The 23,875-nt window shown below is 37.3% G+C and overlaps 1 protein-coding gene across 2 annotated transcripts in view; it reads left to right on the top strand.

Moving 5' to 3' along the window:
* Positions 1–610: 610 nt before the first annotated feature.
* LOC140146570 (ovochymase-like) overlaps positions 611–23,875 on the top strand; it is a 34,265-nt gene continuing 11,000 nt past the window's right edge. The window contains exons 1-9 of one of the 2 annotated variants that reach the window (XM_072168443.1): positions 611–738; positions 2,670–2,868; positions 10,071–10,249; positions 10,665–10,780; positions 18,610–18,744; positions 20,586–20,730; positions 21,017–21,322; positions 22,038–22,331; positions 22,884–23,195. In XM_072168443.1, the coding sequence (XP_072024544.1) occupies positions 663–738; positions 2,670–2,868; positions 10,071–10,249; positions 10,665–10,780; positions 18,610–18,744; positions 20,586–20,730; positions 21,017–21,322; positions 22,038–22,331; positions 22,884–23,195 (1,762 nt within the window). In that variant the 5' untranslated portion in view covers positions 611–662. The remainder of the gene's footprint in view (positions 739–2,669; positions 2,869–10,070; positions 10,250–10,664; positions 10,781–18,609; positions 18,745–20,585; positions 20,731–21,016; positions 21,323–22,037; positions 22,332–22,883; positions 23,196–23,875) is intronic. The other variant, XM_072168444.1, reaches the window with a different exon arrangement.

The raw sequence follows: 23,875 nt of genomic DNA, 5'->3' as shown, positions 1-23,875 counted from the left end.
TCAATAACAGTTTTGTCATGCTTTGGTGTAATATCATGCGACCCATGAAATCAGACAAAAGTTGGCAAATCTAAATTTTTAGATTTAAATATTGTTAAAATGCCTCGTGTATAATGAAGCTCATACCATGATTAAGTCAATCCCCCCTATGTTTGTCTTGAAAATCGGTTATTTTATATTCTTTGTAGCCATGTTTTATAGCCTATATCTTCTTAAGAGACCGTTCTCAAACACATTTTAGGGAGGGCCTGATGCAAAGAAATTTCATCGCGAAAATATTCGCCCCCCCTTACAGATCTCAAAATTTCACCCCCCTTCACCCCCCTTTTTTTTAAATTTTGCATCAGGTCATCCTAACAAATGTTTGTGAACGGTCCTTAAGTGTCCTGGCGACTTTTAATTGACAAGGTCAAATAGAGACAGGAAAAGAGAGAACAGACAGGAAGCTTCAGCTGTTTCTAATAGTCATTATTCACCACAAAGTACCCATTGGACCAAATCCTGTATGCATTTCCTTATAATCTAGATTTGTACTTCAATACTTCCTCTATTATGCCTAGAGAGAGAGGAGGATTGTGGACTTGAACTTGTGATCCAAAAAGAATGCAATTTATACCGTAGTTGCTAAAGTATTTATATTTTTTACATGATATAAGACCATCATGAAGCAACCTATACGGCTGATGGTCGCTGTGTTGCCGTTTTTGGTAGCTATAGCATATTCCCAACCTGCCGAAGGTAAGATAAATCAGAATAAACTTTGTTGTAATGTTTATGATATACATTTTAAATAATATAAGAAATTGAAATCAAACGGAAGTAGCAGACATTCAATAGCACGAATTAAATGGTAATTAGTTGTACCTGAAACAGCCCTATAATTATTCAAGTTCATTTTATCCAAAAGTTAGAAAACCTTTCTTAAATTGTCTTGGTTTAACAATGGCAAAATGTAAGAAGTCGGCAAAAATAACAATATATAGTCAGGTAATTTACATATTTGTGAACCACGAACCCAGTATAAACTCGCCAGTGCTTATTCAGAGACACTGACCTTTTAAGGATTGGCCTATTGCAGCTGAAATCTATACAACTGGAAGTGTGAATTTCAAATATGACTACCTGAATATGTGACTCCATTTAGAATTCACACTCCCTGTGTGGGAGACTAAGGTCATATTTTCCATATGGGGTGTATGGGGTTTAATTGGAATAGCCCATTTTCGTTGCGGACTAGACTGTGTATCACAAGACGAATCCAGTGTAAAGTCGTAATTATGAGAGTTTCTTAGATTGAAATCTCTTTAAAACATGCTTTAAAATGATATGAACGGGTGCTCAAAAACCCTTTTTTTTCTTGAAAATCAGTTGCTTTAAAGAAAAATTAAATAGGCTTATGTGAGTTATGTGCAAGCAGTGACCCAAGCTTAATTATAAGTTACACACAGATAAAGGCCAAAGGTCATATAGGATTATCAGAGAAACTTTTGTGAAAAGCTTTAAAAATGCTACTCTTCCTTTAAATTTAATGTTATGACCACCAAACTTAAGGGGGTACTACACCCCTGCAACATTTTGTGCCTATTTTTTTCATTTTTCTCAAAAATTATAGCGCATTGGTGACAAGTAAGATATGTATATTATAGGGGCAAGGACTACAACTACTGCCTTGGAAAGTTATTTCAGCACAGACAACAGTTGTGGAGTTACAGTAAAAAATGAGGGAAACCAATATTTGATCAATAAATCAATAATTTGCCTTGAAATGCTGAATTTTCAGTGCAGTAGTTGTAGTCCTTGCCCCTATAATATACATATCTTACTTGTCACAAATGCGCTATAATTTTTGAGAAAAATGCAAAAATAGGCACCAAATTGGCCAGGGGTGTAGTACCCCCTTAATCACCAAACTCGATACCCATTAAGGCTTAAAACTCGAGCTACTGCCCCCCCCCCTCCGCATTACATAATGGGGAATAGAAGCATAATGCATAATTCTAAGCTTCCCCATAATGCATTTGTAAAATTATGGTAAATCACGTTTAATCGTATGTGTACAGCTATTTGTGTCTCCACGCTTTGACGTATCAAGCTTAAATTATGCATGGAGATAGGACCAGTGTCCTAGTACAAAATGCATGGATCATGAAAAAAACCAATTGAGGTCATCAGACATCAAAGGTCAAATGGGGCAAAATGTTAAACTTTGTCCGATTTTGTCAAATGAGGTCAATACGAATCCACCGCCTGTATTCGTGGCTCTAGAATCACAGTAGCTGTAGTTATTTTTGTAGCAAGACAAACATTTTAGCGAATGTCATGAATGTGGGACTAGTACATCGGCCTTCAACCGTACTACTGTAAAGCTATTTAATTTCACTAGTACTTAATTTCGCTAATTGCCAATGACCACCATTTATGTGGGTATTTAATTTCGCTAATCCAGTAATTGATGTGTACAATTCAATGTAAAACTGTTCAATTTGCTGGTTAGACAAAACAATATATTTATTTATATATTTATTTATTTATTTATTTATTTATTTATTTATTTATTTATTTATTTATTTATTTATTTATTTATTTATTTATTTATTTATTTATTTATTTATTTATTTATTTATTTATTTATTTATTTATTTATTTACTTATTTGCTTTCCCTAAATAGATTTATGTGGATACCCTCGTGTCCGCGGGAAAATTGTCGGCGGGAAAATTTCAAAGCACGGGCAATCACCATGGATGGCTATGTTGTGGTCCAATGCTTTTAGAAAACCTAAATGTGCAGGAGTATTGTTGAACCAAAAATGGATTGTGACCACAGCTCAATGTTTCGGCGGCCGCGATGGACTTAACAGCTCGGACACGTAAGTATATTTAGTAGGCCTAGTCTTAAAAAGAACCTTAAAGAACCTTAAAAGCCGTTTTTAAGAGCCTTAAAAGCCGTTTTTACACGAGAAAATATGCCTTCCATGCATAATACTCATAAATCCTATTTCGGTGACTTGCCCTGGTGATGCATCTTACATGGGGATATTTTTAACTAGCAATATGACCTCAATCTGGGGCAGCTGTGTGACCCATGAAACCATAGATGTGTCTAAGCAGGTAAATTCATGACAAATGTGTGTAAAAGCCATCAACATTCCAGAGAAACTCTCTGCATTATTAGTATGCATTATTATGTGCAGAGGTATAGGCTGAGTCAAAAAGAAGTAAACTGTAAGAAATCTGTAAGAAATCTGCGAAAAATATCGTTGGAAAGAGCATATTCTACACGTCTAAATAAAAAAAATGTTGAAATTGCTCGCAGCAGTTATACTAATTTGAATACAACCACCTATTTTTGCAGCTGCACACGGGTTCACTCCCCAAGTACCTATTATATTGATTGGTAAGGTGCGATATTCAAATGCAAATAAAGTTACGTGGCAGGTGTGGTTTCGATCATTAATTAAAGGGTTCTTTTCAATATGAATTTTACCTCATTGCACTACATTATAATAAAACGGTCAAATGACAACATAGCACCACAATTTACCGCACGGGAGTGTATGTTTCTGTCGACGAAGTATCATGAAACTAAGAGTCCCATTGAAGTTCAGCGTCATTTTGGTCTCCAATTTCCCACAGCTAATAGGAATCATGGGACACTAACAGACAGCCGGAAGCTTCAGGCAGACCACGAACTACTAGATCACAAGTGGACATTGCTAGGGTTAGACATGCGTTAGAGCAGCACCCAAAGATTAGCTCAAGACCCTTTATACCCATCATTCCCCAATTATTAAGCTTCTGCCGGATCGTTCGTTAAGACTTGAATTTTTTTCCCTACAAACTACAGTACCGTCATGGACATCATCCTGTTTATTGAATATTTATTAAAAACAAAAGTTGTCATTTCATCAATAAGTCCTGTTAGCATTTTGCTGATTCGACGAAGTTGAAATGGATGAAAATCAATTAGCCGTGTGTAGCTACAAAAATGGTTGTGGTTGTATTCAAATAAGTATAACTTTAGTTTGCTGTGAGAAATTGCAACAATTTTGTTTTAGACGTGTAGAGTTTGCTCTTTCCAATGATATTTTCATTTATAGCAAATTCCTTACAGATCACTAGTTACAGCCCCCCTCAAACATGAGTTTACTTCTTTTTGACTCAGCCTGTATTCTTAAAGGCTATAGACGAATCCAACGAGCCAAGTCATGGTCAGGATTTGGTCGGACATCTTTGGGTAGCCGCTAGCACCAACCTGGTGTTTTGAGCGTCCAATTGTGCAAATAAAAGCCACCTAACACCTAGAGAAGATGCAAGGACGAGGAGGGTTAATAGAATAATATATATAATAGAGGTAATCCCGTCGCATCTATTCATACATAGTCCTTTTGTTCGCAAGTAAATCCATTTGTAGCGTTTGATATGGTGTAGTTAATCTGATTATTATGTCACTTCAACAGCGAATAGACCATAGAAGCTGTGTGTTTTGCCGAAGGGAACTATAGGGCCTATTGTGTTGTAAACTTCTTTTTGTCTACCTGTGTTTTCGCGGAAGGTGTAAAACGGGTGATGGAATGCAGTTTAAAATTTCCGCCAAGGCCGAATCATTCCCATTTTGGGTGCATTGTAGCCGACGGCTACCCAACTAAAGGCTGCTAGTCAGGTGTAGGAATGCGTGAATTTGGATTCGTCTATAAAACGCCAAATAACTGGTCTCGTGTGACCAACTCCTCTTATGAAGAAATAGTTTCATTATTATGTTAATATTAAAATCACTACGTCATACATCATGTGTTTAGTATAGGAACATCGCTAATGTTCAGTGACCAGATCGTAACAAATGTTTGAAAGTGTTTCTGACTTGCCTGAAGGATACTGAACAAAATTTCTTTAAACTGCGCTCTTAAAAGTTCTGGTAATTGTAGGTAGGGGCCAACCAAGGGTCAAAAGTCGAAACATATTCCAATCATTGTTGTACAATATTATCATTTGTCTGGTCAAGGAATCTAAAAATGTATTCGCTGACGAAGTGACGTAATAATCGGATTAACTACCATAGCAATAGATGAATACAATTTTTGAATATATCGCCCTGCATTACAAGCAAGTTGCACTCATCAAATATGTGTGTAAATATACACAGGTGATATCTGTAATCTCTGTAATTATAGATTGAATACAATACCGCTCTTTTCAAAGATACTAATCTTACAGGTGCGAGTGATCAGCATTTCAGCGTGAACATTGCAGTGCAGAGCGATCTATTCCAAAATTGTATTCTTCAATTCATATTGTGATGTGCCCTCAATAATTGTATTTAATTATTTAACTGTGTTTACAAGTTGAAAACAAGTTGAGAAATATGAGACAAGGGGAAAACCATATCTAACTTTAGATTGTTTGGGGAAACCCCTCTTCATCTCTAGAAGATTCTCTTTATTTATAATCTTTGGAAAATCCCTTGGATTGTGAAATGGATAAGGTTTGGGAATCACCCAGAGGAAGTGTTGTAATATGATAGAATGCTCTATTACCCCGGTAATAGATGTGGGTTTTGGTTGCTATAAAAGCAAATGTCAACAGATTTATTACAAAGACATTTGATTATTATGAAGCAGTGAGCTGTGTGTATCATACAGCAAAATATTCACAAAGTTGAATATTGAATCAGCATTGGAATTATAGCGAAGGTGCTATATTTAAATGGAGAAGATAGTCCCAAAAAGGATGGATTTATTGTGATCTTCGTCGTCATGCTGATAACTGATTCAAAGCTTCTAAAGTCTGTCAAGTAGGAGAACTGCGCAAGAAGTAAAGAGATTTGGAGAACTGCGCTAGGAGTTTAGTATGGAGAACGGCGCAAGGAGTTTAGTATTTGGAGAACTACGCAAGGCCAGGAGTTTTAAATGTGTGTGGAGAACGACGCAAGGAGTTTAGTTTTTGGGACAAAGCAGCACCATTTTCGTGTGAGGATTTTATACTAAGGATTTATAAATGCAAGCGTACAATGGACTTCGCTGATTTTCGCAGGACAAGTAAATAAAGGATATATACATCAGCCGTCCAGAACATTGCAAGAACTCTAGAAGAAGACTGCTGGTTAAGTACTGAGTAGTTAAAATTCTTATGTCTTTCATTTCAGCAACTGGATTGTAAACATTCGCCATTTTGACAATTTGCTTTTTAACAATCACATCACCCCCAAAACCGATAGTTTTAAATATACCATCAGTGTCAATTTTCCCCGTCTTTGGAATGCACTTCCAGTGTCCATCAGGGATCAGTTTATTTTGCATAAAAATATGAGGCCATTCAAAAGCCACCTTAAAACACATTTTATTGAAATGACTATGCAAGAGGGGGAGCTAAACTCCTAAATTTGATGTCATTGTTTATGAAATATGTGTAATGTGTAATATGTAACTTATTCTAAATGTGCAATATTTAATATTTATGTTTTGAGTTCACTTGTCTCGGTGGGTTGGAGGGATCACACCCCTCGGGTGATAGTGCTCACGCTCCTGGCTCCTCCTGGCTAGCCTACCGGGACAATCTTTTATAATTTTTATTTTATGACATGCTTTGTATGTGTATTTTTGATGTAGTTTAGAAAGTTATGTAAATAAATAAATAAATAAATAAATATTATTGTGATTGTGTGATTATTTTATATGTGCATTTTGTTGTCATTTTGTTACCAATCATACATTACTTTCAATTAAAGACTTAGATTTTGTTCGCTTAATCAAACAGTGTATTTGTGTTGTGCATTCGTGTGAGTTCGGGTAAAAGGTGATTTTGGCCTTGAGTCAAGTACGACTCGTAACACTATGGTAGTTAATCCGATTATTACGTCACTTCGACTGCGAATAGTTTAACATGTTTAATTGCTGTATCTGCAAGGTACTTTGGGCTGGTGCCATTCTACTAATACGGTTGACATTGCCCGATTGAAATTGGTTAATTTTACCGTATTAATAGCTTGGCCCCAGCCAAATGGTATCTTTGCAGATAGAGCAAACAATTCTGTGATTCACCTCAGCTCAAGTTCGGTTGTGACATCAGTGCTTTAATTGCGGTTGCGCTACAAGCGTGCCGACAAACCACCATTGTATATGTGCTTCAGTCGTGGAATTCTCCGACCGACATGGGTTCACCGATACGGGTTCACATGCATGTACGCTCTATGCGATTAACGTTAATGCGCACCTGTAAGTCACTACCAAACTTTAGGCAATCCAATGTATATACATTTTTAGATTCTTTATGGCCAGGCAAGCAATTTTTGGCAAGCCGAGAGGGGGCAAGCAATTTTTGGCACACATTCATGGGGCGCCTTTTTAATAAAACGCTCTAAAAAGGCTTAGGAAAACAGTACGGAAACGCTTAAATATGCTAATTTTCCTGCTAGCTGCGCTCACAACATACATCTAGACCATTTAAAGTTTGCATTATTATTATGTCCAAGGGGGGGGGGAAAGATTTTTTGGCGGGCCGAGAGGGGGGGGCAAACGATTTTTGGCGAGCCGTTTGGAAATGTTACACCCCCGGGGGGCTTATAATTATTGCACAGCCCCTTAACATACTTTTCAACAAAATTGGGACATTTTCAATTTGACCCCCTGTTTAACCTTAACCAACCCCTACCAATAATTGCCAGAATATTTTGAAGAGGTAGCCTAAGCCAAATTGTTCAGGTCAACAACACTTTCGATTTTGTTACATTTCTTCTATACTAAACTAAACAACATTATGCAAATGAACCTCACTACACACCCATAAATATAAGCTCCTGCTACCATGTTAACATAGTATACAACGACTCTATTACGGTCAAAACGTGAATATCTACTCCTTTTTTACGGCAACTGGATCATCGCGCAGCACAGGCATTCCAACAACCATAATTTTGATATAGACGAATCTAATTTCACGCATTCCTACACCTCAATAGCCGCCATAGCTGGGTCCCACCCCCTTAGGTCTATTCCACCTAAAATGTGAAATGATGTGGCCTTGGCGAGGATTTGAAACTGCATTCCATAACCAATGTTACACGTAGACAAAAAAAGTGATGAAAGTTTACATCACAATACAATTCAACATCGATTTTTAAGCGGATTTAATCCACACAATTGGGATGTAACAACACCGGTTTTGTGCAGACTGGACCCAGTAATGGCCAACTGATTCTGACCATCACTAGGCTCGTTGGATTCGTCTATATGGAAAGAAAAGTGTAGGAATTCAATCAGGTGGATAATAAGCTGGTGATGACGTTACATTCGTTTCTGCCAATCACTTTCACCTTTCCAATGATTAATTTCTTACATACAAATTGTTTAAGCCCGATGTTTATCTAGGATCATTTTACAGTAAGGGGCTGTGCAATAATTATGAGGCCCTAGATTCCTAGGTCCCCCCCCCCCTCTCGGCTGGCCAAAATTGCTTGCCCACCCCCACCACCCATTTTACCCCCCACCAGGGCTCATAATTATTTACAAAGCCCCTACTAATCTATCTTGGATCAGAGATGTATCCGTCCTGCATAGGCCTACGAGACAAAAATATTTCAATGGCATGAGAAAACATGGCGCAGATGCGGCTATGATCTGAATTTTAGTTGAATAAATCGTCCGTTAGCTCAAGGACAATATTGTTCAAGGTTGCGCCGCAGGCCTATAAAGAAACAATGTTGTTCCCAATACAATAGCAAAGAAGCTTAAACTGTAAATTAGCCACCGATAGAGGGCAGGGCCTGAAGAATGAGGGAAATTACGGGGTAAAAATGTAAAATAAGTAGAAAGTGTGAAATGGGTGACGAGCTGTCTCTAAGTATGGATATGGGTGACGGGCTGTCGATAACATGATCTCATTTTCACTATCGACAGCCCGTCACCTAGTAGAGACAGCCCGTCACCCTTAAGGTTACCCTAACCCTAACCCTAATCCCCTTACCCTATCCCTAATCCTAACCCTAACCCTAATCCTAACCCTAATCCTAACCCTGACCCACTAACCCTAACCCTAACCCTAACCTCCTAACCCTAACCCTAACCCTAACCCTAACCCTAACCCTAACCCCTAACCCTAACCCTAACCCTAACCCTAACCCTAACCCTAATCCTAACCCTAACCCTAACCCCTAACCCTAACCCTAACCCTAACCCTAACCCTAACCCCTAACCCTAACCCTAACCCACTAATCATAACCCTAATCCACTATCCCTAACCCTAACCTTAATGTAACATTGACCAACAGTAACCTTAATGTATAAAATTGGCCAACAGCACCATTAATGTAACACAGAGGGCGCTAATTACTGCCGTGCTAAATATACAAAATAAGCATCATCATCACTGCAGTGAAATGCGCAGAAGTCAGATTTTTCTTAAAATGTAATATATTTACATTTTAATCTTTCTATTGCGCATGCCTTAAAATGTATCATATAAACAAAATTAGGTGTTCACGATTTGTAACATATATACAATTTAGCTAGAGAATGTCTTGGATGATGATGATGATTGGATGATGATGATGATGATGATGATGATGATGATGATGATGATGATGATGATGATGATGATGATGATGATGATGATGATGATGATGATGATGACCACAACGATCCTTCATAATATTTTGTAATCCACTGCTAAAAGCTTATATCTAACTAAAATCCTGGCTTATACAGATCAATGAAAGCCATAATGTACGATCTTATAATATGAAATTGGTTTATTTTTTTTCAAACCTGATTTTTGTGCATATTTGTAATGTTCACACATGTCTCAACTTGCACCTAAATGGAATCGGCCAAATTTGATGTCTTTGTAGGTCAACAGAGCAAAGCTCGACATATTATGTCCTCCCATAGAACTGCGTGTTAAATGGCCAAAATAACCAGTGCGGTTTCTTTCACTTTACCTTGTTATTTCAACCTAAAATGTACAGCAACCCTTCCCGTCAGTTATTACTAATATTATTTCAACATTTTGAATAAAGAATAACAAAATCAAAATTTGACGGAAATCGTACATTAAGGCTTGAATGTTATTTTCTTTCAAGGGACTCGTTTATACTTGTTCTTGGGGAGCACAGTACAACAGAGGATGACGGGACGGAAGTCAACGTTGACGTGGAAACAGTTATCATAAATCCGGACTTCGACGTAAATACCTATGACTCGGATATTGCTTTGATTAAATTCCGACAACCTATCACATACACAGATTACATTTCTCCCCGTAAGTATATGGCAGCAGCATTGATTTGTTTTACTATACTCGTACGTCATGAGATACGATACAATCCAATCAGCACTAGACCAAATTCGTGAATAATGAAATCAAGATATTATACCGGTTTCCCTCAAATAATTGTCGGAAACATTGATTTTTGAATATTTAATGCCAAAAACAAACATGAAATTATACATTATGATATTGCACAGTAAAATAGCTTTAAAGGGTAGCCTCATCTAGTCAACAATTAAACTAAGTTTTTCAACTGCACATGTATGATGCGTCCATCATGTCCATGAGGACGCGCGTGTGTTGAATTATTTTAGCACCTGTCTACCCTTTATAGGAAAATGAACATAACATGAAATACTTCAATCACCTGCAAAGCTTTTTAATGTGAATATTTTGCTTTTTTCAGTGTGTCTACCAAACGAAACTCAAGAACAAGCACTAGTTACAGCTGGAAAAGAAGGTGTAGTAACAGGTTGGGGTAGCGAGGCCCAATCTGCACCTTATTCGAGGAGGCTCAAGCGGGTATGTTTTTTAATTCCATGTTTACTCACTTACACGTAAATTCTGTGAATGGCCAGAACATTTGATTACGTCACATACAAATGACACTACGTACAATGTAAACATACGAAAACCTGAACCTGTTAATAACAAGTTTCTATAATATGCTTGCATATAACAATACCAATAACGTTTACGTGGCTCAACAAGTTTGATATATCTGGCATTAATATGGTGAATGTGGTCCATCCTGGTTTCTTGCCGATCCATCATTAATTTTATTCAATAGATAAAACATTATGCAATTGAACCTTTTATTTTTTACATTGACACATTTTTGATGCTATAATTCTTTTGATACATCCCGTGCGTAAAGTAAAATTTATACCATTTCACCAATGCATGGATCCTACTTTAAGAGGTTGAGTAATCTTTTTTCAAATAGACCAGAATTGAGAGAAATTTGCCATGTTTTCTGTGAATTTAGCAATATTAATCACAGGTTCAAAATTGATGGTGCACATCAATGACCAAACTCTCTAGTTTTATATTTGAGCATGGTCACTTCTGTAAGGTCATAGGAAATTATGTAAATAGGCCTGTTAATGTTGCATTTCGGCTCACGCACTTTTTTTCACACAGTCGATATTTCATAACCTTTCCTTGGGCCGATCTCCCCGTCATTTGGCTATAATATGTTGGACACTCCCAAGAAAGAATTATGATACTTATTTGGGTCTTCGGAACTCAACATATGCTTTAATATATTTCGTATAGGCAGCAATGTGATGTGATTTTCCCACTTTTAAAACGAAAAAGACTTCTATGGTAATGATGGCAGCGAGGAAAATCAAATTTGCGTGCATTCATAACCTACTTCATGTTCAAATCTTTCAGGTTAGTGGCGAGTTCATAGATGTCATATCTACAGAATTCATGTTACGGAAATTTTGAGCATGAATTCTTTCAATAAAACCTTACCTTTTCAACTTCTCCCCACAAAATTGGACACGTATGAGGCCCAACACAAGCCTTGCACAGCACTGTGGTTATATTTATTTTTCCGATAGATATCTTCTGTTAGTATATTCCATATTTTGCTGGCAAAAGTTACTTGCAATACTTCGTAAATGGCACCAACTGTCAGTATGATATTGACTGGACTAGTGATTTAACCTCAATTTCATAATTTCAAGGGTTCTCATTGTAGGTTGTCGATGTACGCTTAAGGTGACCGAACTTAGTATCTGCTGCCCAGCAAACACAAAACGTTTTCGACATCATTCGCAAAAGGTTATAAAAGGTTGTCAGAAAACGTTTAAATGTCGGGTTATATAAAGGGTATATTAAGAGTATAAAATGTTTTCATAACCTTAAAAAACATTTTGATAATCTACTGCTCAGCAAACAAAAAATGTTTTACAGAAAACGTTTAAATGTCGGGTTATATAAAGGGTATAAAAACGTTTTAATAACATTCCAAAAACATTCTTGAAAACTTGATACAAAACATTCTAAACAGAATGTTATTTTGGGGTTGAAAACATATTTTGCGAAAAACGTTTGCCAAAAATATTTTCAATAACGTTTTAAAAACGTTTTCATGACCTTTATATAACCCGACATTTAAATGTTATTAAAAGGTTTTGAAAAAACATTTTAAGAACATTTCTGTGTTTGCTGGGTTCAAACATTTTAACATAATGTTATTTAAGTATTGACACAATATTTGGCAAAATGTTTGTAAAAATAGTTTACAATAACATTTTTTGAAAACATTTAAAAATATGTTGTAGTGTGTTTTCATACAAAACGTTTTAAAACGTTATCATGACCTTTATATAACCCGACATTTTAATGTTATTAAAACGTTTTTACCTAAACCAAAAGCCAAAATATAACTTATTTAAAACGTTTTTAAAACGTTTTTGTGTTTGCTGGGTGGTGATACTAAACAAATTGTTGCCCTTATTCTATACACTTATTGTGATATGTGCCAAGGAACGATGGAAAGCGTTTTTTTAATATCGCTTTGAAGATCCATTCAACTATAGATCGCCCGATCCAAATCAGTGAGTGGAAAGGACAAAGACGTTAGTTTAAAACGACAGTAAAATTCCGTATTTCAACATGTATAATTATTTTGTGAGTTTTTAGTGACGAGTTATTAGTAGAGTTAGAGCAGAGTGGGGTACCGGGTATTTGGGGATAGGAGTGTGTTTGTCGATGGACTGTGGATTTGTTGATGTGGGTGCTGCGGGGTATGTGAGGTACACGTGTGTGTGTATTAGGTGGCTGGCATTTTCTTCGGAAGGGGGTCCCAAATATGTCGGTGAGCGGGGTCAATTTTTATGACCCCCCTATCGCGGGCAAAACTTTTTTACGATCCCCCTCCCCCCATCTTATGTCAAAAATTTTGTGAACCCCCCCCCCCTTCCGCCTACAAAGACTCAAGACAAATTATTCATTGCCGAAACTAAGGCGCAAAGTGCGACGAAACTTGAGAGTAAAGAAAGTGCGTGGAGCGCGTTAAAATATGGCATAGTTTGTGCACACATTTCGATTGAGAAGTTAAAGAATGCGCGCGTAGCGCACGAAAATTGTGAGTCACCAGCCCTTACTAATTCTATAACCCCCCTATTATGGGTGTTAAAAAATTATAACCCCCTTATTTTGGGTCTGAAAATTCTATGACCCCCTGTATTTTTGGGACCCCCTCCGAAAAAAGTGGCAGCCCCTTAAGGGTTGCGGAGTGGAATGTGTGCATGGGTAATGTGCATGAGTTATAGGTCAGGATTCAGAGAGTCTGGGTTAGGTAAGGTTTGGGGTTATAGGATTAGGTTTAGGTTTAGGATTAAAGCTTATGTTAGGGTTAAGTTTTGGGTTATGGTTGGGGTAAGGTTTAGGGTATAGAACAAAATTAAGGGGGTTTTGGACTAATGACCTTAAGACTATCGATCTGTAATCCATAACTTAATGGCACTGTCTTGAATCTTCATGAATGTTTCATTCACTGGAACAGTTAACCTCAATCACTCCACGAAAGTAATCCCACAAGGCAAAGGCAAAAATTAAGAAAATGTACATTATTCGGAAGGCATAATGGATGACGTTTTAACGTGATATTTGTAAAATATTTCCCAACCTAACTTTTGGACATTGTAATTATTCTTACACATGCCTCAGCAGCCAGATGACCTTTTGTAATACCTCATTATTTTGGCTTTTTTGACCTTTCGTGATAGTTATTACGCATATTATTTCATCATTTTTGGTAATGGTCAAGATTAAAATTTGAAAGGAATTTTACATTATGACGTTAAATGTCAATAGGCATAATTATCATGTGCAAAAATTCTTTGCCCCCCCCCCCCCCTTGAACATGCCAAATGTTTGGGATCCCAAATTACACACTTTAAATGTTCTTGATGTATGTCGCGAGCGCAGCGAGCAGGAAAATTTGCATATTTAAGCGTTTCCGTACCGTTTTCCTAAGCAATTTTAGAGCGTTTTATTAAAAAGGCGCCCCGTGAATGCCTGCCAAAAATCCCTTGCCCCCCCCTCTCGGCTTGCCAAAAATTGCTAAGAAACCACCATGAGTTAATATCAGCACATTTATATTTATTGCAAGCTGGATTTGACCAGGGATATGAGACAACACAATGGGGGATAAAGCAATTGTTGCATAGCCCTATATTGTGTGCCCTTCTATGACTTATAGACCCAAGCCTACTATTGCTTTAAGCAATAAGGAATGATATTAGCCACAATATTTATTATTCAAGGCTGTGTCTATTGTCATCGACCTGGCAACAGATACGCCTACGGTACTCCCCGGTACAAACATTTTGTAACAGAGTTTGGAATATTGAGTTTATGACCAAAAACAATAAAAAATGATACTTTAACCCTAACCGCCTAAGGGCTTTTTGGCGACGGGAAGGGAAAAAAGGAAAGAATAAAGAGAGAAAAGAAGGAAAGAAGTTGTTTGCTCTGGGTGGGATTCGAACCCGAGACCCCTCGCATGCCAAGCACTCGGTCGGCGACACTTTGCCACGGGTCTTGGGCTTCGCTGGCCAGCGAAACCGTGCCTATATATCGCTTAGGGCGATTACGTCATCACACCACGTGGGATGCATGCACGAACAGCGCATATATCAAGTAGTATTTTGTAGTATTCAGGAGCGTTAGGGTTAAGGTATTGTTTTGTTAGTTTCTGTATGGCACATGATACATACACAATGTGTTACACAATGTATTACACATGTGTTGTGGTCAAAAAGGTAACAATCTTATTTTTGACCCCAGTCTCACCAGCCATTCCAGACAACCCCTTAAAAGTCAATAATCTCGTCGGGTCAAAACAACTTTTCCTAAGAGAAATGTTTGTACTTATGACACAAATAATGGTACTTGATAATGATTAAGGCTAAGGGTCACACTCTGTGAGTGCGAATTTACTCTATATAGCTATGCCCGTGCAACAGTGCATAGATATTGTATTTAGTTTTCTCCTCCTCCTTCTTCTTCTTCTTCTTATCATTCCTTTTCTCTTCTCTAGCTCAAGAACTAAAGTAGTTTTGGGGCAATAATGACCCATAGCGCCTATGTTTCCTGTGATATCCTCGACCCCAACCGTCAAAGGTCATGGGTTATAGCAAGATATATGTGTAATTTAAACAGTTCTGGCTCACCCCAGACAAACAATTATGTCTATGTGGCTCACTAACTACAGCGACCTCTGAATTCATACTTTTTAAAATGTTTAGTTGCTATGAGAAAGAGAATAACAAGGTGCTGCACACGATTGTGTCAATCAAAAGCGGGTTTAGATTAATGACGAGTTTATGAGGACTTTCTTTTTTAGTTGTGTTTATAAAGATGAGCGACATATCAAATAAAAGCTTACAAAAAGGGGTTTAAGAGTGGGTTAAGGCTACATGCTCTTTTTGGTTGAAATTTTTGGCGGGAAATAATCCCGCCAAAACATTAAAGTAATCTTTTCCCACAACTAAATATCATAGTCAGGAAATTAATGATGCATCTGGTAGCTTAGATCATAACTTTCATTATACTTAGTTGCAATTATCCCAGAAAATTCTTGATTTGTTTTTGCAGTGTCTTGAATTGTCGATGTTTGTGATCAAAAAACATCACTCGGTGTATTTTGAAACTCGAGGCATTAACTCTTCTCAAATTAGCCCCAAATCATAATTTATTATATGCACGTGTAGCAAACACCAATGGGAATAATTGGACGTTCATACATACTCACGATATAACGACGTTCCTGATTGGATTTGCGCCCTTTTTTGCTGGTCATAAATACCGTTTATGACCAGTACGCAGGGCATAAACAAACTGCGTCACGCAGCGTTTGAACCCAATTAACACGATCCACGATTTGCTAGTGTTGCGTACACGCGCATGTCACCGCGTCCATCTCACGCGGAGCGCAAAAGATGACGCGTATCACGCGTTGACTCCCGGCCGTTGACCTCATGAGCCGAGCTGCTTCCTGCAAGTAGGCCTACTCATTTTCTTCCAATTTATGAAGGAAAACGGTATGGAAATGATATTTAAACTTGTAAACCCTTATTATTTTCATCTGTATTGAATAGCTAAGAATGTTCGGTATGTATGAACGGGGTTCATTCATAGGATTTCGGGAATGATCGCTGTTTATGCCCTCAATCCTATGAATGAACCCCTAATTGTTTGCGGAGCCTAAATTTGGTTTGATTTTATTTCACAATAACTCTAAGGTGAAAATTTTGACCTGACATTTCCGTTTTGGATTTCCAATTTAAATTCATTGATATGTGATATTTTGAATAAATAAAGAGTACGCTTACCTTTCTGCAACACTTCCCGGTATCATCAAGCATCTGCTGATAACCAACATTTTAGCTGAAAACAGTCCCTTCCTATCATTTTTGAACAAAATATGGTTCAAAAGTGCGTACGCTACGCGTATATAATGGTCACAGCGAGGTAATGAAGAGAGCTATTTACGGTGGGGTATCTATTGTAAGCTATTATGCTATTATTAAGCCCTTATGTCACTTGTCCCGCAAGTGACATAAGGGCGGTATATTCAAACGCTATTGTCTGGATCATTGAGTATCGATTTCGCACGTATACATGCAACACGGATGTGTGTGGTCCTCCCCAGGTTTTGACATGAATTACAAATGACGCCGTGAATGACCCAGCGTTTTCATTTTATTAATGCTAAATTAATCGTCGTTTATCACGAGTCCTAAGAGTCGTACCAGTTCAAATCATCAAAATTAATTTGTATTAAATGAAAACAAACAGACAAGTAGAGTCATATGTCTTTTTATGACCGTATTCCTACCAAAATCTGATTTTCAATACACTAGAAACGTGTTGATATGTATATCTTTTAAAATCGCCGAATGTTAACCACAGTCACCGTGGCACAGTAGGCATCTTTAGCATTCATAGTGCAATTGGCAGTGGTTCGAACCCCGGTGAATATTTTATTCTTTTTACTAATGCGCTGTGCCGTTTTTCAAACACGCCCCTGAATGAAATTGATGGGCAAGTACCCTTAAGTGGTGTTAGGGTAGGAAAACAGTGCCATGGTTGGTTAAGGGCTGGGGTATGAACGTTTGGACAGTATTTATTGTGTGACATTAGAGCACATCAGACATATCGAATTGCATTCTGAATACGAAGAATGTCATTCTGATATCAAATAATTTTGATTTTTGAAATTCGCAATTTAATACACATTTTATGGCAAATCAAAAAAAATTGATATTTTTAATATTTAACAGTACTTGAAGTAAAATTTATAAATCTGATGATTTATACTTTAAGTGTATGTAGGTGGGATGAAAAGCCGACGATCAATTGAAAATTTTGACCTTTAGTATTGAAGGTATGGATTTTTTTTCCCAAAACACCCAAAAAAAAAATAGGTCTTTTTGGGAAAAAAATCCATATCTTCAATATGAAAGGTCAAAATTTTCAATTGACTGTCGGCTTTTCCTCCCTGCTACATACACTTTAATAATATGTCATTAGATTTATATAATTTACTTCGAGGACTGTTATATATCAAACATTTGAAAAATATCAAATTTTTATAATTTGTCATAAAATTTGTATTATATTGTGATTTTCAAAAAATGAAAATTATTTGATATCAGAAAGACATGCTTCGTATTCAAAATGCAATTCGATAGGTCTGAGGTGCTCTCATGTCGCACAAAAAATACTGTCGAAACGCAATAAACGCTCATTTTAGATCCCTTAAGGAGCGCCATGGTAGGTTAAGGAGTGTCAGAGTGGCTAAAGGGGTGTTAGAGTTGGTTTTAAGGTTTGTCACGCTCTGCCATGGTGGATTAAGATGTGTCGTGGTGAATTAAATATATGTCATGGTAGGGTGCGGGGTGTTGATTAAGATATGTTGTTAAGGATGATGTCACGGGCACATTTTGTGCTTTCTTAAAGGGGCATTTCGTGATCCACAGCCTCATCCCCCCACTTTTCTCAAAAAAAGTTGAGATTTTTATATCACTGAAAACCTCTGGCTACATAATGTTTATGTACAAAATATTTCTTGCAGATTAATTCGTTTTGCAAAGATATCGTGAAATTTGAATTTCGTTCTGGTGCACCAGAACGAAATTACAACGCATTGTCTATGGAGCAGTGTAATACACATAATCATGCATAACTCGCAAATGCAAAATCGGAATCAACTGAAATTTTGGGAATATGCTTTTTTCGTGGATATGTACCGAAAAATGTCATAAAAAGAGGATGCTAGGATCACGAAATCCTCCTTTAAGCACAACTATATTTCTTTTTCTTAGGTAAAGCTATCCGTAGTCGATCAGCAAGAATGTGTTGAGGCAAACCGCTACTTAGTTACTGGTAATATGTTCTGTGCGGCAGCTACAAACCGGGATGCGTGCTCTGGAGATAGTGGAGGCCCGTTTGCTATACAGGTATGAAAAAATACATTTGAAATTACTATAGCGGTTGTAATAAGGCCGTACTCCCCCTGGGTCCCCTCATTACTGGAGTATCCGGAATAAAATGAATATTACCTTAGGGCTACTGTAGAAATGTGGAAATATCAAACCTCATAGACATTTAGAAATTGCAGCCACTGACAACATTAATGCTCTAGAGACTGAAAGTCTGCCTGATTAGGTAAGGCAAGTTAAGATTCGTACTCGGGATATTAATAATATTAATAAACTTACCCAAATATACCTAGACATTCAGCAACACATTTACAAAATTATGGGCACAGGATATCGAGGCTGCACCTGAACCATGTTTCTACTTCGTGGTGCACTTGCATAAATATCAATTTGTAAAATGCGACCGAGGACTGTTGCAACATCAGTGCCGAGCCTGTTTTTTCAGACAATGGGAATGAAGATGATGACCACTTCTGATAAGTAAAGTTAGTTGCATTATTAGCTCCTGTAATATTGTATTTTTATGCCACTTTGTCCCGTATGCACAAAACAAGCAAAACCAATTCTAACTTTAATCCTGGTCTAAACAATGAGGTACAACAGACAGTACCGACTTCGCCATTGTTGCTTGTCATTTACGGAGAGCAAAATAGTATGTCTTTGGGTTATTTCGCTATGCGCCGGTAAAATAATCCAGATATGCACTATTTTGCACTACATGAGTGACAAACAAACATGGTAAAGTCGGTACTCTTTGTTCTAGCGCATTGTTTAGACCAGGTATAAAGTCGACTTGGTCTAACCTTGTATATTGCCGTAATTATAATTATGGTAACAAAGTTTAAATGTTGTGTTTTGAATGTAACATTCATTTTGAGATTAAAATTTTGCAATCATGTTTTGAAACTATTACACCCTCAAGTATATCCTGGGGTATAGCAAGTATGTTAAGTAAGAAAGCTCAACTATACTTAATTAATTAATTAATTAATTAATTAATTAATTAATTAATTAATTAATGTTAACAATCCATAGCATCTATAAGACAAGGTTGGGCGTCAAATCACTTTCTTTAATAATAATGCAGCTCATGCACTATAAAAATTACAGTTGAATAGTTTAAACCTTAATTTCAATTTCAAATGGAATCGGTCTACTGAGAGGTAATACTAGTAGTATCTGGCTCTGTTATTAGTTATCAAATGCGTTTTCTCGGAAACATATTTTACATTTGCCATGCACGTACGCCACTATGAGCTACTATGTATTGAGACCGACGATGTGTCTATGAACTAGACCATTCCACTGAGTTTAGTCCAGGGGGCACTCCATTGGTACGCGTCATGTTCCTGTCAATAGACCCCCATTAGAGGCAAATCTGCCACCCAATGACCCCCTTTTTTCATCAGCTTACCCCCAATGACCCCCTTTTTTTTTCAAATCTGCCTCTAATGAACCCCTTTTTTCATCAGCTTTACAGCAATTTTGTCAATTTTTTGCGCGCGAAACAAATTTTACATTTCTGTAGACATTTAGCTGCAAAATTGCTATTTTTTTTGCACATTTATGCCCAGGAAGATACTTTTTCACGGTCAATGATGCCTAATTTTTAATATTTCACAACTGAATGACCCCCATTTTCTTGGAACCACCACTGAATGACCCTCTTTTTTCGACAAAAATCGCCATGATAGATTAATATGCACAGGTACGTCACTTTCATATTCGAGTCCCCCCCCCCCCGGCTTTAGTCTAACTTGCCGCTTTTGGTAAACTTATGATTAAATACAGCGGAATCTTTCCGTTTTTAGTGTTTGTATTGGTTTCAATAATGAATGTACGTTATCTTTTTGTTTTAGGACAGTGATTCGCGATGGTACCTTATTGGATTAATCAGTTGGGGAATGGGTTGTGCAAATCCTCGGTATCCAGGAGTGTATACAAGAGTTCAGCGATTTAGACAATGGATTGATGACACTATAGACGATATGGGTGCGTTAGAAGGTTATTTCAAAATTTCTAGGATCTTTGGTTAGATACATCACGATATTTCAACGTCCTTAGTAATATTGATGATTTATCAGCATAATAAACTCAGCCGTACAAAATGCAATGCACCCGACTCAGTCGGCCGACTGGGCACTAAAATCGGTGACTGATATCATAACCTAATCTTCAAGATCCATTCTAGTCATTTGGCTTGAAATGTACCAGCCCTCATCAATTTTCCTGGGTCCAAACTTAAATAGTAAACTTAGCATATGTTGGAATACATACGTTGAATTTTCAGATGACCGTGTTTACAACGTAACTGTTTTCGCTGGTGACGATTTGCATCTTGAATGGCCCAATACAAATTCTTCCCATGTAATCTGGACTAAAGACAACGACACCATTACAAGCAGCAGCGTTGCATCTCGGGAAGGACGAATCATCACAATACCGGAACAAGGACTACATATACTGAACAGCGAAATGGAAGACAGTGGATTGTATACTTGTGTAGTGACGACCAGTCAAAATGAAGTTTTGAGGAGAATATTTAGGGTAGATATCACAGTTCCATCCATACGCGTAGATGAGAACATTGATGAAGGTAATTTTGAATTTCTATATAGTCCGTATGCCGTCCTCAAGTGAGTTAAGAAACGATTTTCGCAAAAAATCTCATGTTTGCATTAACATGTTATGTTAGTTGAATTCTTGCGTCAATTCATTTCGAACAGGTATACTTTTTATGCTTACCATAAAAAAACAATACTTATATCCCCGAAGAAGACGGAATTATTAGATTGGTAGATATTTTTGAAACCTGAGAAATCACCATTGTATAGGTCAACAGGTGTGAACCTGACAGCCACCAAACGTAACAAAAAATATTGAAATATTTTAGAATACTGATTTAGATGTAGGTGTTTTTATTTATTATGACAGTAATGAGTATCAATAATGGTAGATTTCTGACCAATTTAGGTTAAAACCAAATGATGAAATGACAGATGACGTTACTTTTCACTATCAAATATGTGGTTATTTCGTTTTTAAATAAAACGAAAGAATATTTTATTCCGGGCCTAGATCGTAAATGCGTGTATAGGAGAAACAGATTAAATATTGGGATGCCAAGAATTATTTTAAAGTTTGTGACTTAGTCACAAATACAAGATGTTAGACCTGGTTTTTCACATGATATTTTGTATAGTTCAACAAAGTACATACAAGATTGTGTAAAAATACAAATTTCGAGGCACGCCTCTTGAACATAATACAATAATATTTTCCTGTACTTTATTTAAAACGTTGATTTGCAGATAATACGGAGGGGTCGATTTACAACGTAACAGTTGCTGATGGAGAAAACATATATCTTGATTGGACGAATGGCAATCAATTGTATGTCAACTGGAACAGAAATGGAGTAACTCTTGCAGATCAGGAAGGAAAAATATTCATTATACCAGAACGAGGACTGCTAATACTGGACAGTGAATTGATAGACCAAGGGTATTACACCTGTGTGATGATTACCAGGCAACTTAACGTTATCGAACGAGTGTTTAGAGTGAAAGTAGTTCCACCTATTCACATGAATCACAACGTGAAAGGTAGTACCAGGATCCTCACTTACAAATTTGCATGGCAAAATGACCCCTTGGTTATGTTTGTTGACGGTTTGTGCACGACGACCCATTCTAAGAGGCACTCTTAGACTTGGTGTTTCCCGGGTAGAGTCCATCAAGCAAACTACTAGAAACGCTTACACCATGATGGTAGGATATAGCGTACATTCTTAGTCGTTGCGTTGTGAAAAGAAACAACGTAAATTGAGTGTCAGGCCCTTGCATTCCCACAGAGATTTTACTGCTGCCTGACCAACTCATTAGACGGTAAAGCTGATGGGTACCAATCATTTTGGTAAACCCTGTATACACAAGTGTCTGTCTCGCTTGACAAAAATAACATGCCGAAAATGTATGTTTTGGGTTCTTTTTACAAGAAAGTGCTAAAATAGTGAGCTTTCTCACCAGTTAGTGCTAAATGAATGATTAGGATTTAGATATGTTTCATTATTTTTAAAAAAAAAAAAAAAGTGCAGTATTTTTCTGGAATAAGGAATCCTCTTCAGCTTTGTTTATGTCACATACATTGAATTTCAGATGACCGCGTTTCGATTCGCAATGTAACCGTTCACGCCGGACATGATGTACATCTTGAATGGCTCAATGTAGATCCTTCTCATGTCATCTGGATTAAGGATAACGTCACTATTATCAGCAGCAGTGTTGCATCTCGGGAAGGACGAATCATCACAATACCGGAACAAGGACTACATATACTGAACAGCGAAATTGAAGACAGTGGGTTTTATACCTGTGTTGTGATAACAAGTACACATTACGTTAAGAAGCGAATGTTTTGGGTAGATATCATGGGCCCATCCATAGATGTCGATGAGAACACTGATGAAGGTAAGTGTCTCTTTTTCAGTCGAGTATGTGGGAGATTGCTTTTCATTAAATATTTTTCATCATTCGCTACTTGCACGGTTCCGCCATTATGCACTATGTGCGGGGAGAGCCTCGAACTGGCAGCATACATGAAAGGAAGAATTATGTAACCTTACACAGAACGTTATGACTAGTTCAATTCCCATTCATGTATGCTGCCAGTTCGAGGCTCTCCCGCACATAGTGCATAATGGCGGAACCGTGCAAGTAGCGAATAGGCCGACAGAGTGTCCCAAAAAACAAAAAGGTATATGTTAAGCAACTGGAAAGAAAACCAGCAATGTAAACAAACTTGACGTGGCGGAACAAGTAAAATACAGAACAGATGGTATGCAGAGGAGGACAAAAATATAACTAATGTAGGCACAGACAAAAGGAGATAAAGTTCATCAATGGCCAAAAATTACCAAATCCATGGCCCACAGAAGTGTTAAACCTGAAAAACAACAGGGATCAATGGGAATACAAATACAAAGTGCACTGGCACAACGGATGAAAATCACTGTGCATAGATAAAGTAGGCACGATTAACCAAACCACAAAATTTAGGCTGAAAAACAAACAAGGTTTGATGTTCAAAATGAAATGAGCACGACCACCTTTATACCCCCAGGACTAACCCAACCCAACAGTTTTGGTTC

Source organism: Amphiura filiformis, chromosome 2 (genome assembly GCF_039555335.1).
Source record: "Amphiura filiformis chromosome 2, Afil_fr2py, whole genome shotgun sequence".
Classification (NCBI taxonomy): Eukaryota; Metazoa; Echinodermata; class Ophiuroidea; order Amphilepidida; family Amphiuridae; genus Amphiura; species Amphiura filiformis.
The sequence above is the reverse complement of the archived record's forward strand: the minus strand, read 5'-3'. Positions and strand labels throughout refer to the sequence as shown.